Source organism: Asterias rubens, chromosome 12, assembly GCF_902459465.1.
Source record: "Asterias rubens chromosome 12, eAstRub1.3, whole genome shotgun sequence".
Taxonomy (NCBI): Eukaryota; Metazoa; Echinodermata; class Asteroidea; order Forcipulatida; family Asteriidae; genus Asterias; species Asterias rubens.
In genome coordinates, this window is record NC_047073.1 from 2,443,131 (window position 1) to 2,455,638 (window position 12,508).

Below are 12,508 nucleotides of genomic sequence, written 5' to 3' on the forward strand. Positions count from 1 at the left end.
TTCCCTGACTGCGCCGTGTGTTTGTGTACATTGTATACACGCACAGTGTACGTCAATTTCTAATGGGTGCCTGCTCACGCCGTCGCATCTAGCCCCGCCTTAAAAATCGTCAGAGCATTAAGTTTTGTACGAGAGGAAAGCCCTTGAACATGGCAATCCTCTGGTGGTAAAATTTTGAAGATTGAGCATGATATGGGATCGAAATTACCCGGTTTACATTTTGTTTTTTTCTCCGACAGCTCTGTGCACAAAACTCCCATAGTGGAGGTTGTTGAAATCGTTTCTGAGCAACCCCGCTTACTTGAGCTTTTTCTATCAAGAAGTGTGCAAGTCGCCCTAAACCTTTAACAAATGGATGCAGGGACATGCCACGATGACTAAGGTACAAACTGCATCTCTCTGGCTTTTTTAGTTCCAGAGTTATTCCAGAGCATTGCTGAAAGTTTTTAATTGTCCGGGCCTATTTTTTGAATGACTATTATTTTGGTTGGGTTCCCTGACTGCGCCGTGTGTTTGTGTACATTGTATACACGCACAGTGTACGTCAATTTCTAATGGGTGCCTGCTCACGCCGTCGCATCTAGCCCCGCCTTAAAAATCGTCAGAGCATTAAGTTTTGTACGAGAGGAAAGCCCTTGAACATGGCAATCCTGTGGTGGTAAAATTTTGAAGATTTTGAAGCTTGAGCATGATATGGGATCGAAATTACCCATTGTACATTTTGTTTTTCTCTCCGACAGCTCTGTGCACAAAACTCCCATAGTGAAGGTTGTTGAAATCGTTTCTGAGCAACCCCGCTTACTTGAGCTTTTTTCTATCAAGAAGTGTGCAAGTCGCCCTAAACCTTTAACAAATGGATGCAGGGACATGCCACGATGACTAAGGTACAAACTGCATCTCTCTGGCTTTTTTAGTTCCAGAGTTATTCCAGAGCATTGCTGAAAGTTTTTAATTGTCCGGGCCTATTTTTTGAATGACTATTATTTTTGGTTGGGTTCCCTGACTGCGCCGTGTGTTTGTGTACATTGTATACACGCACAGTGTACGTCAATTTCTAATGGGTGCCTGCTCACGCCGTCGCATCTAGCCCCGCCTTAAAAATCGTCAGAGCATTAAGTTTTGTACGAGAGGAAAGCCCTTGAACATGGCAATCCTGTGGTGGTAAAATTTTGAAGATTTGAAGCTTGAGCATGATACTGGGATCGAAATTACCCATTGTACATTGTGTTTTTCTCTCCGACAGCTCTGTGCACAAAACTCCCATAGTGGAGGTTGTTGAAATCGTTTCTGAGCAACCCCGCTTACTTGAGCTTTTTTCTACCAAGAAGTGTGCAAGTCGCCCTAAACCTTTAACAAATGGATGCAGGGACATGCCACGATGACTAAGGTACAAACTGCATCTCTGTGGCATTTTTAGTTCCAGAGTTATTCCAGAGCATTGCTGAAAGTTTTTAATTGTCCGGGCCTATTTTTGAATGACTATTATTTTTGGTTGGGTTCCCTGACTGCGCCGTGTGTTTGTGTACATTGTATACACGCACAGTGTACGTCAATTTCTAATGGGTGCCTGCTCACGCCGTCGCATCTAGCCCCGCCTTAAAAATCGTCAGAGCATTATGTTTTGTACGAGAGGAAAGCCCTTGAACATGGCAATCCTCTGGTGGTAAAATTTTGAAGATTGAGCATGATATGGGATCGAAATTACCCGGTTTACATTTTGTTTTTTTCTCCGACAGCTCTGTGCACAAAACTCCCATAGTGGAGGTTGTTGAAATCGTTTCTGAGCAACCCCGCTTACTTGAGCTTTTTTCTATCAAGAAGTGTGCAAGTCGCCCTAAACCTTTAACAAATGGATGCAGGGACATGCCACGATGACTAAGGTACAAACTGCATCTCTCTGGCTTTTTTAGTTCCAGAGTTATTCCAGAGCATTGCTGAAAGTTTTTAATTGTCCGGGCCTATTTTTTGAATGACTATTATTTTTGGTTGGGTTCCCTGACTGCGCCGTGTGTTTGTGTACATTGTATACACGCACAGTGTACGTCAATTTCTAATGGGTGCCTGCTCACGCCGTCGCATCTAGCCCCGCCTTAAAAATCGTCAGAGCATTAAGTTTTGTACGAGAGGAAAGCCCTTGAACATGGCAATCCTGTGGTGGTAAAATTTTGAAGATTTTGAAGCTTGAGCATGATACTGGGATCGAAATTACCCATTGTACATTTTGTTTTTCTCTCCGACAGCTCTGTGCACAAAACTCCCATAGTGGAGGTTGTTGAAATCGTTTCTGAGCAACCCCGCTTACTTGAGCTTTTTTCTATCAAGAAGTGTGCAAGTCGCCCTAAACCTTTAACAAATGGATGCAGGGACATGCCACGATGACTAAGGTACAAACTGCATCTCTCTGGCTTTTTTAGTTCCAGAGTTATTCCAGAGCATTGCTGAAAGTTTTTAATTGTCCGGGCCTATTTTTTGAATGACTATTATTTTTGGTTGGGTTCCCTGACTGCGCCGTGTGTTTGTGTACATTGTATACACGCACAGTGTACGTCAATTTCTAATGGGTGCCTGCTCACGCCGTCGCATCTAGCCCCGCCTTAAAAATCGTCAGAGCATTAAGTTTTGTACGAGAGGAAAGCCCTTAAACATGGCAATCCTCTGGTGGTAAAATTTTGAAGATTGAGCATGATATGGGATCGAAATTACCCGGTTTACATTTTGTTTTTTTCTCCGACTGCTCTGTGCACAAAACTCCCATAGTGGAGGTTGTTGAAATCGTTTCTGAGCAACCCCGCTTACTTGAGCTTTTTTCTATCAAGAAGTGTGCAAGTCGCCCTAAACCTTTAACAAATGGATGCAGGGACATGCCACGATGACTAAGGTACAAACTGCATCTCTCTGGCTTTTTAGTTCCAGAGTTATTCCAGAGCATTGCTGAAAGTTTTTAATTGTCCGGGCCTATTTTTTGAATGACTATTAGTTTTGGTTGGGTTCCCTGACTGCGCCGTGTGTTTGTGTACATTGTATACACGCACAGTGTACGTCAATTTCTAATGGGTGCCTGCTCACGCCGTCGCATCTAGCCCCGCCTTAAAAATCGTCAGAGCATTAAGTTTTGTACGAGAGGAAAGCCCTTGAACATGGCAATCCTGTGGTGGTAAAATTTTGAAGATTGAGCATGATACTGGGATCGAAATTACCCGTTGTACATTTTGTTTTTCTCTCCGACAGCTCTGTGCACAAAACTCCCATAGTGGAGGTTGTTGAAATCGTTTCTGAGCAACCCCGCTTACTTGAGCTTTTTTCTATCAAGAAGTGTGCAAGTCGCCCTAAACCTTTAACAAATGGATGCAGGGACATGCCACGATGACTAAGGTACAAACTGCATCTCTCTGGCTTTTTTAGTTCCAGAGTTATTCCAGAGCATTGCTGAAAGTTTTTAATTGTCCGGGCCTATTTTTTGAATGACTATTATTTTTGGTTGGGTTCCCTGACTGCGCCGTGTGTTTGTGTACATTGTATACACGCACAGTGTACGTCAATTTCTAATGGGTGCCTGCTCACGCCGTCGCATCTAGCCCCGCCTTAAAAATCGTCAGAGCATTAAGTTTTGTACGAGAGGAAAGCCCTTGAACATGGCAATCCTGTGGTGGTAAAATTTTGAAGATTGAGCATGATATGGGATCGAAATTACCCGGTTTACATTTTGTTTTTCTCTCCGACAGCTCTGTGCACAAAACTCCCATAGTGGAGGTTGTTGAAATCGTTTCTGAGCAACCCCGCCTACTTGAGCTTTTTTCTATCAAGAAGTGCGCAAGTCGCCCTAAACTTTAAAAAAATGGACGCAGGAACATGCCAGGATGACTAAGGTATAAACTGCATCTCCCTAGCATTTTTTGTTCCAGAACGCACCCATAGTTTTCAGAATGAGTCCTCTGTATGATTACGTCTGCATCAACTTGTAGACGGCAAAAAATACAATATATTTTGAGCTCTAAATAATATGGGTATCTTAAGAATCTAATCCAAAAGTCGTTTACTGGTATGTATTAGTTATCCTTTTATTCTGGAAATTATAATTTCTGGTAGGCCCTATTGAGCTTTAGAGTCCCTGGAATACCGCAATGTTGCCTTTGGGTATCCGACCATTGTGTTTGGGCGCTCGCGCCGAGAGCATAACTATCAGCTGGTATTAGACAACTACAAAGCAGACAAACAACATTCATTGAACCCACTGAATGGAACCACCACTGCCTCAACCCTTCAGTTGACTAAACACCACTTGACAGCAGAGAGAGCGACCATGCTGCCACAGTGGGGATGTGGACCATGGACCTGCTAGTGTGGCTATGTACGCAACCGGGAGTCCGACGAGTACACCGGACGGCGAGACCCTCCAGGACCTGCTGAATGCTCTCACCAAGCCGCCGAAGTGGATGGTGGAGACGTCGACTCCCCCTGGTGTCACTGACTCATCGGTCTTCAACAACAGCCGGACTCCCAAGGGAGAGCCAACATGGAGAAACGGTGTTGGTACGCACAGCCGTTGGAATCAAACCCTGAATTCCACCACGTGGTCACTCACTGCGGGAAATACTATTGTGACTGGTACACCAACAAGCACAGATGGTGAGGTTGAAACTAGGACTATAAACAACGCCACGGAATTCTGGTACAAATATGGCATTAGTATAACCGTTGCTGTGTTGGTGATTGTGGTGGTTGTTGTTTTGATCATACAGTGTAGAATGGTTCATCAGAAACGACTACGAACACGCCGACTAGTTGATTTAATCCAAAGTGGAAAGGTAAAACGAACCGATAAGGCAAGAGAGCAGATCTTCGAGAGCTTTCATAGACGGGCTACAAACGATTCCGTGGCTGCGATGCTTAATACTGCCCCCACAGCCCAGCAAGAGGAGATACCCATGCGTCACCTCGCCCACCATCACGACGCGCCGCACCGGCCTATGGCACCGGTGACTGGCCGGGGCATGATGATGGAACCACTCGCCAGAGTCTACCCACTACGTTTCGAGCCAGTGTGTCCGAGGGATGCTATAAAGAACGCCAATCTGACCGACCCATACCCGTACGACAACCGTCGACTGTGGAACACCACTGCGGGTTTGTACCCAATACGGGCACACAGATCGGTGCTGTCTGAGCCTGCCATTGCTCGGCCTAGCAGCAGGAGATATTCATCCAGGAATCGTATCAAGAGAATACCGACTCGAGGGGACTACAGACTGCCCAAGTTCAACCTCTCTGGCAAAAGAATTGTTACATCACCAGAGACGAATGCTTTTCTGAGGATGCGTAACAGGGAAGTGCGACATCATAGCCACAACATGGCGTATGCTGAACCCAGCGCAAGTACATTACTCATGGATGTAAGTATATAAGCAAGCCAAAAATACTCAAACATTATTCTTATCCAAGCTAAAGGTCAATAGTTCCTCTTACTTATAAACCATAAAATGCATAAGAGATTCTGAAAGATTCGGTTTGTTAATTCAATACCCTTTGTCTAAATCATTTCAATATCAATTTAACTAGTAATATAATTAGATGTTTGCAATTGTAATTTTTCACCAAATCAATGGTTTTTGAATGCTTTATGTTCAACCTCATACTCGATTTATACTTTCGAACTTAAATTTCGTCTGTTATTTTCGTTGGTACACAATACAAAGTCTCACCCATCCTAAGGTTTCCTATAAATTAAATACATGTTTTTACATAGTTTAATCCTACTTTCAACTTGGTGTGACTTGGGATAACTTTCCGTATCCTACAGGCCACTTGTTCACTCATTTTTACAAAAAGGGATATCTCATTGAGGTAAATTAGATACTCAAATCGAATGAAAAAGTGGTGGCGTGATGCAGAAACTTTTCCAAAAACGCTTTATGGACGTGTACGTCCACATGGTGTTTCATGTTCCTGACATTGTATGGACCTCTTTTGTCCTAAAGTCCATACTCCGCCATGCACCACTTATACACACAAATGCCTTAACGATCTCTACATTCCTTTTCTCAGCTCAACACGCCCACTCCGAAGCTCGTGGTTCCCACCAACACACCCAACACGCACTGCACCGACTCCGCCGGGGATAACGCCTCACCACACGGCCCAGGTCTGGACTCGGACTTCGGTGCGAGTGCCGGGATCCCGCACTTCACCGTCTCGCCCGACGACAGCATGAACTGCGACGAGGATACCGTGTCTGTACGTGATGCAAGCTACGAATGGGATACCTACGATCCCGCCTACATGAATAGAACCGTCAGCTATGTGGACGGGGCATACTTCCCAGTGCTTCATAGGAAACAGTATTGGGTCTGAACTTTAAAAAATTATCATTTATACTGGTACAAAGAATGTTTTTTATTCTTTAAAAATATACATATCTCGAATAGCAACTTGCATTGTAATGTAATCTTAAAAGATCCAGGCTGAAAAAATCACACAAATTATTTAAAAAAAATGTTGGTTCAAAATAATAAAACAGTAAGATTTACTTAACTGATTTGTAAATATTCGTACGTCACACTTTGCTCAGATATTGCGATGTGTGCATTACGAAGACTAATATTGGCTGTTTAATATCGATTATAAAGTACAGTACACAAACACATCACAAATAACACCAATGTATTTTTTGGTGCACGGTGTAAATTTTTATTTTTGTTTGTACTTCCAAATACACCCATGGTATCAATTTAAAACCCCTGATTTTGCATTGTCCGTTTATTTCTTAGAGAAGGAATGCATTTTCATAACACACATGGACAAGCTGTTTCAATTTTGGTCTAGGCGGAATAAGACAATAGAACTCTGTCATGATGCCTCCATCTTGGTCGTGTTCCTCATATAAAAAAACAATAATGTATGCTAATAATCATTTTGCAAATAGGAACCACTCTATTTTGTTCTCGGCCTCGGTTTGGTTATATTGATATCAGTGGGAGCAATTCAAGATGGCTGCACTGTTGAAGGTCTATATTTTCATACTCTTTTTTTTGGAGATATAACATTCATTGGTGGGTTTTTTTTCTCCACAAAGTAACCTCACTTGTATCTTCATCATGCAAAGTTTCAAGTCCGACTTTTTCATTTATTCGCCAAATTCGCCTCTGAGGACGAAAAGAAAAGATGTTTTGCTCTAACTTCAAATCCATTTAAATCACTGGAGATAATGAGGCCCGGATGTGAGAAACGGGAAACGTGTAATTAATTTTGGGCAATACTTTAGTGGGTTGACATTCAAGGCAAACTGTATGAACGGTTTTAGATATTTTAGTTATTCCGAAGTTCCAACATTGGCCAGTAGCCAGGGTCCATTTCAGCACAAATACAGCTAAGCACAAATACAGTCTTGCTTAACAGAATAAGGTTATCATAACAGCCAAAATACCATGTCACAAGGAGGCCCTACTGTCTTTGACTGGTTGTGAAAATTAAAGCAAACATCTGATTAAGGCACTGTTGGTAATTACTCAAAATAGTTGTTAGCATACAACTTACTTGGTAACGAGCAATGGAGAGCTGATGATAGTATAACTAACACATTGTGAGAAACGGCTCCCTCTGAAGTAAATGCAGTTTTTGAGAAGGAAATTATTTCACAGTCAATTTAATAATAAAGACTTCAGCTGAAGCATTTTATTTCTCATCTGAAAGCAAACAAAGTAATGCTACAAGGGTGTTTTTTCGTTCATTATTCTCTTGCTACTTTGATAACCAGTATTGAGCCGAAATTTTCACAGGTATTGAGCCGAAATTTTCACAGGTATTGAGCCGAAATTTTCACAGGTTTGTTATTGTATGCATGTTGGGATACACCAGGTGAGAATACTGGTCTTTGACAATTACCAAACGTGTCCAGTGCCTTTAAGCAGAGAATACTGCTTAATAAGGGTTTATTCCATATACAATTTCGCAAGGGTGAATAATGCAAATGAAAACCATAAACAATTGACCTCAGCAATTATGAGGAGTGGGTTAATGCAAACCCGGATAACCCATGTTTGACAATGTTTCAAATTATTATGACAACCGTTTAATTTGTTAGCACGGGCATTTGTTTGTCGGTAAAAGGCCATCACTTGAACAGTAATTGGAAACGTCTAAATATAGATTCTAATAGTAATAGCTTAAATAGTAGCTTCCTGGTGCTGTAGTTGTAATGTAGAGTCATTTTGAGAAACGAAGTAATGGAACACAACAGGTGCGCAACTATGACCTAGACCTTTTAAGGGCTGGACCAGGAATAGAATGGCGTGCGTCTTCACAAATTGTTCTAGATAATGACATGCAAGGGGATAACCCCAATTAGCTCCACAGCAAACTGTGCATGTGTGTATATACGTAAGGTATTCTCAGTGGGCTTGCAAAACAGTGATTCAACGTTTTTTTGTTAGTACGTAGCTAGTGAAATTGATAAGAACAAATTTGTATATAGGGTCTATTGGAACAAAAGTGATTGGTGTTGAACATTCTGTATATAATTATAGGACAAGAAGCCATTGTGAGTTAGATTTGAGTGTCTGGTACCTTGACTTAGCTGTTACCGCTTAAATTTGAATTACACAGACTCAATTTGACCAGACTAAACTAAATTTGAATAACAAACTGACTTTTCGCCTCTAGTCTCGAGAATTTGAGTTGCTCTTTCCAGAACTCAAAGGTTAACAACATATTGTCTTAATTCTCCCCGTGTATAATGCTTTAAACAAAAAGTAGATCAGTTTTATTTTGAACGATATTGATCGAATAAGAGAAATTCGACGGCCATTTTATGTATATTTTTTAAAGAAACACAACGTCTGTTTCATGGTTGCTCTATGTGTTCTGAAACTCCTTGAACGAGTGTAAACAACTAATTGCATTAGAACACTACATGTGGGCAATTACCATATAAGGAATAACTCTGTTACAAAGTAGATTATAGTAAGTAACAGCCAGTGACACTAAGCCGTTCATCAGGTGTGTTTAACTGAAACTATTATGTCTGAGTTTGCGCACGTGGAACGAATTGCGTCACTTATAAACTTCTACTTGGCATTATTTGCTGTCGGGCATTTCTAGAGACAAGAGAACATTGTAAAGGTCACCCGGCTATTTATTTTGCATGACGAATTCGTACTTCATATTTTATTTTATTTTAAAGAGATTTATGACCTTGTTTGGGCCTATCCCTAACTATTTCCCCGTTAATTTCGAAAAACAAAATTGTCGATAGAGCACAAAACACGACAATAATAAAACAAAATAAGTGTGTGTTATTGTTTCTTTTCTTGAGTTTATTAGTTTCCGGTTGGGAAAACAAAAGAAATGAAATAGTATTTGTTTGGAAACAAAAGTAAAAATATAAATGAAATATGACCCAAGTTTTGTGCGAGTAAATTCGACACTCGACAGTAACTGATAAATATATGGACCTGCAAAACCGCGAAGACATTTCGGGCATGTGAGTGACCCCTGTGAGTGACCCCTGTGAGTGACCCCTCGAGCCTATGAGTGACCAGAAGAGGGCTGCCTTCTTTAAATATAATCATTATCTGCCAGTGTCACTATCCATGATAAAGCAAAACATCGATATTTTTGTACCCTACATCACTAAGCTTGTAAACGAATCCCTCAGTTCCGGTTGTTTCCCCGATAGCCTCAAAGTTTCCTACATCAGGCCGCTCATCAAGAAACCAAACCTGGACAAGGAGATATTCAAAAACTACAGACCGGTTGCAAACTTAAAATATCTTGGAAAAGTCATCGAACGAGTAGTTTCATCACGTATTTCTGATCACATTCATACAAGACTTTAGCCTTGCGTTTTTATCAATTTGTTCTCAAATTGTGCCCAAAAATTCCACAAGACTATAGCCTTGCGTTTTTATCCAACTTTGCTCAAATTATCGCAAAAAATTCCACAAGACTATAGCCTTGCGTTTTTATCAAATTGTGCCCAAAAATTCCACAAGAGTATAGCCTTGCGTATTTATCCAATTTTGCTCAAATTTTTCCCTAACATTCCACAAGGCCCCTGCGTACTAATCAAATTTTGCCTAAAATGTTGCCTTGTGTCTGTATCAAATTGTAAATGTGTTATTCTATATGTTAACGAATAAAGGCTGATGCTATTTACGGACAAGTCAACTATTAGTTGATTCGTCTGAAATCGTAACTGTTGTCTCATTATTTGTCTCATTATCTAATTGGCCGCCATGTTTTCCCACAATGCAATAAATTGGGTGTGTATTAATTTAATTGTAGTTTCCTTGCGCAAAATGACTTGCTAAAAGCGACTAATATACGCACCCAATTGTACTGTGGGCAAAAATGACAGCCCGAGGGTCCCACCGGGATAAGGTGGGCCCTCAATATGTAAGTCATTTGGGGGGGGGGGGGTAGAGTTAAGGCAAATAAAACATACATTACAAGGAGAGTCATGTCCAATTTTTTATTGAAAAATTTGGCCAAAAAAAGCAGAGTTGTGCAAACACCTGTGCCTGTCGGTGGACCCCCTCGGCTACCTGGAACTTGTGATGTTCTAAAGGCCCAAGTGCAATGGTCGATATGTTTTCTGTTCAGTGAAGTTCAATTAGACTTACTCCTAGTTTCTACTTCAATGTTGTAATGTCTCACAAAATATAAACGAGCTAGACGCAATTCTGTCTCACAAAATATAAACGAGCTAGACGCAATTCTGTCTCACAAAATATAAACGAGCTAGACGCAATTCTGTCTCACAAAATATAAACGAGCTAGACGCAATTCTGCGCTTTGTTTTTTGACGCAAGTGTTGAGCAGAAGGTAGTTGTTGCTTGCTTAAATGAACTGGTGCCCTCAAGGGCCAAAGATTTCACCGATTGTTGTCTCGCAACCAAGCCGCACTGGTGGTGCCGAGAGTTGTCAACACTTGTTCTAATGGGATCCTAACTCGAAAGATGATGACGACTTCTATCCAGATGATGATGTGCTGGTTTTGTTACGATAGCTATTGTATATACTTGATGAGAATTAAAGTTAATATTTTTGACTTTGGGAGTTTGTACATACTTGATCAGAAATAAATGGAATTATGTTTGAAGTAAAGTTTTTATTGTCCCCTCAACTTGGGCCAAGGATGTCTTTCCAACTTAAACCTGTTTCTTAATCGCCATGCTGTTGCCTCGCTATTTTATTTTGCTTTTGTAAATAAGTATTTGTTTAACTGTAAGGCAATTTTGAATTGTTTGTTTACATTTAAGGATTGTTTGTAATAAAAAATGTACCCAGTCAGTTTACCTTGTGGTTTACAAATTTTTAACTATTTAACCGACATTAAATGATGAGAAGTTAATTACCCAGATAAAGTCTAGAGTGATGCAATAATTGTTTAATTGTTTTTAATCGAAATTATCTTTTTGTTTGTTGTAATTGTTTTAAGTGATATTTAATTTTGAATCACAGCCACATCAATAACTGCCTTAAAATGAAGCAAGGCATAGCCTTGTGTACATATCAATTTCAGGCAAAATTTAACAAGTACACATTTTTCAGGAAAAAACTTGACAAGTACACAAGGACAAAATAGCCTTGTACAATTTCAGTACTTCAAGTATACAATGCTTGTAGGGCTACACATTTTCAGACAAAGCTGTAGCCTTGTGCACATTTTCAGGCAAAATTTGATCGAACACAAAAATAATAGCCCTATTCACATTTTCAGGCAAAATTTGCCAAGTATACAATGCTTGTGTACGCATTATCAGGCAACATTTGATAAGTCTGAGCATAGAGGGGCCTCTATGGTCTGAGGCACAGAGTTTTAAAACCTTGTAGATTGGTTCATGTAATGAAAACCTCCCAATTGTGGCTACAAATACGACGGACCCCCCCCCCCCCCTTAACTTGTTCATTATGTGGATTGCAGCAACTAAAATATATAACTTTTTACGCCCCTCCTGTTCTTTTATTATTACGTAAACTTTACCCCTGTGGTTAAAAATAACAAAATGCATTGAGGACACACATGAAAAGACAATTTAAACGAGAGGCAAAAACTAGTTTCCCGCATTGGGTAAATATTATTATTATTTTGTTTCTTCATCTTTGTGAGCGACAACTTTTGTAATGTTCTGGGGATTATTTTAAACAAATTCAAAGCGATTTTCATTGTATTTGGAAGGGATTTCTCTCTTAGATAGTGATCTGGTGTGGTTTGTATTTGGGGTATTGTTTGTTTAATTTGATTTTTTATCCTGTTGCGCTTGGTATTTTTAACCAGACTTAATCAAAATCATCCAGCAAGTGCATCAATTAATTAATACAACTCATTAACTTTGCGCGGAAGATCGTACAATCCGCCGACAGAGGGCGCGATTCCTATTTAAATACCTAGTCAGATACCCTAAACCAAATTCAGCGCTGAACGTATGGATGAAGTCAAGCTTGATAAATCACGTGCGTCCCATTCAGAAACGCATGCGGGATCAGAATTTCTCTAAAACATGGAAGGAGA

General features: G+C 40.4%; 1 protein-coding gene across 1 annotated transcript; it reads left to right on the forward strand.

Annotated features, from left to right (window-relative positions):
• Positions 1-4,299: 4,299 nt before the first annotated feature.
• Positions 4,300-7,556, forward strand: LOC117297896. The gene is made up of 2 exons (XM_033781075.1): positions 4,300-5,390; positions 6,043-7,556. Exons 1-2 carry the CDS (start codon positions 4,347-4,349, stop codon positions 6,346-6,348), a joined length of 1,350 nt encoding a protein of 449 aa, XP_033636966.1. The 5' UTR covers positions 4,300-4,346; the 3' UTR covers positions 6,349-7,556.
• Positions 7,557-12,508: the final 4,952 nt, after the last annotated feature.

What these genes read in the sequence shown, in the direction of transcription:
- LOC117297896 (XM_033781075.1), top strand. Translation starts at nt 4,347, where the DNA reads ATGTACGCAACCGGGAGTCCGACGAGTACACCGGACGGCGAGACCCTC. An exon ending in CAAGTACATTACTCATGGAT is followed by an intron (nt 5,391 to 6,042) that starts GTAAGTATATAA and finishes TCCTTTTCTCAG; the next exon opens with CTCAACACGCCCACTCCGAA.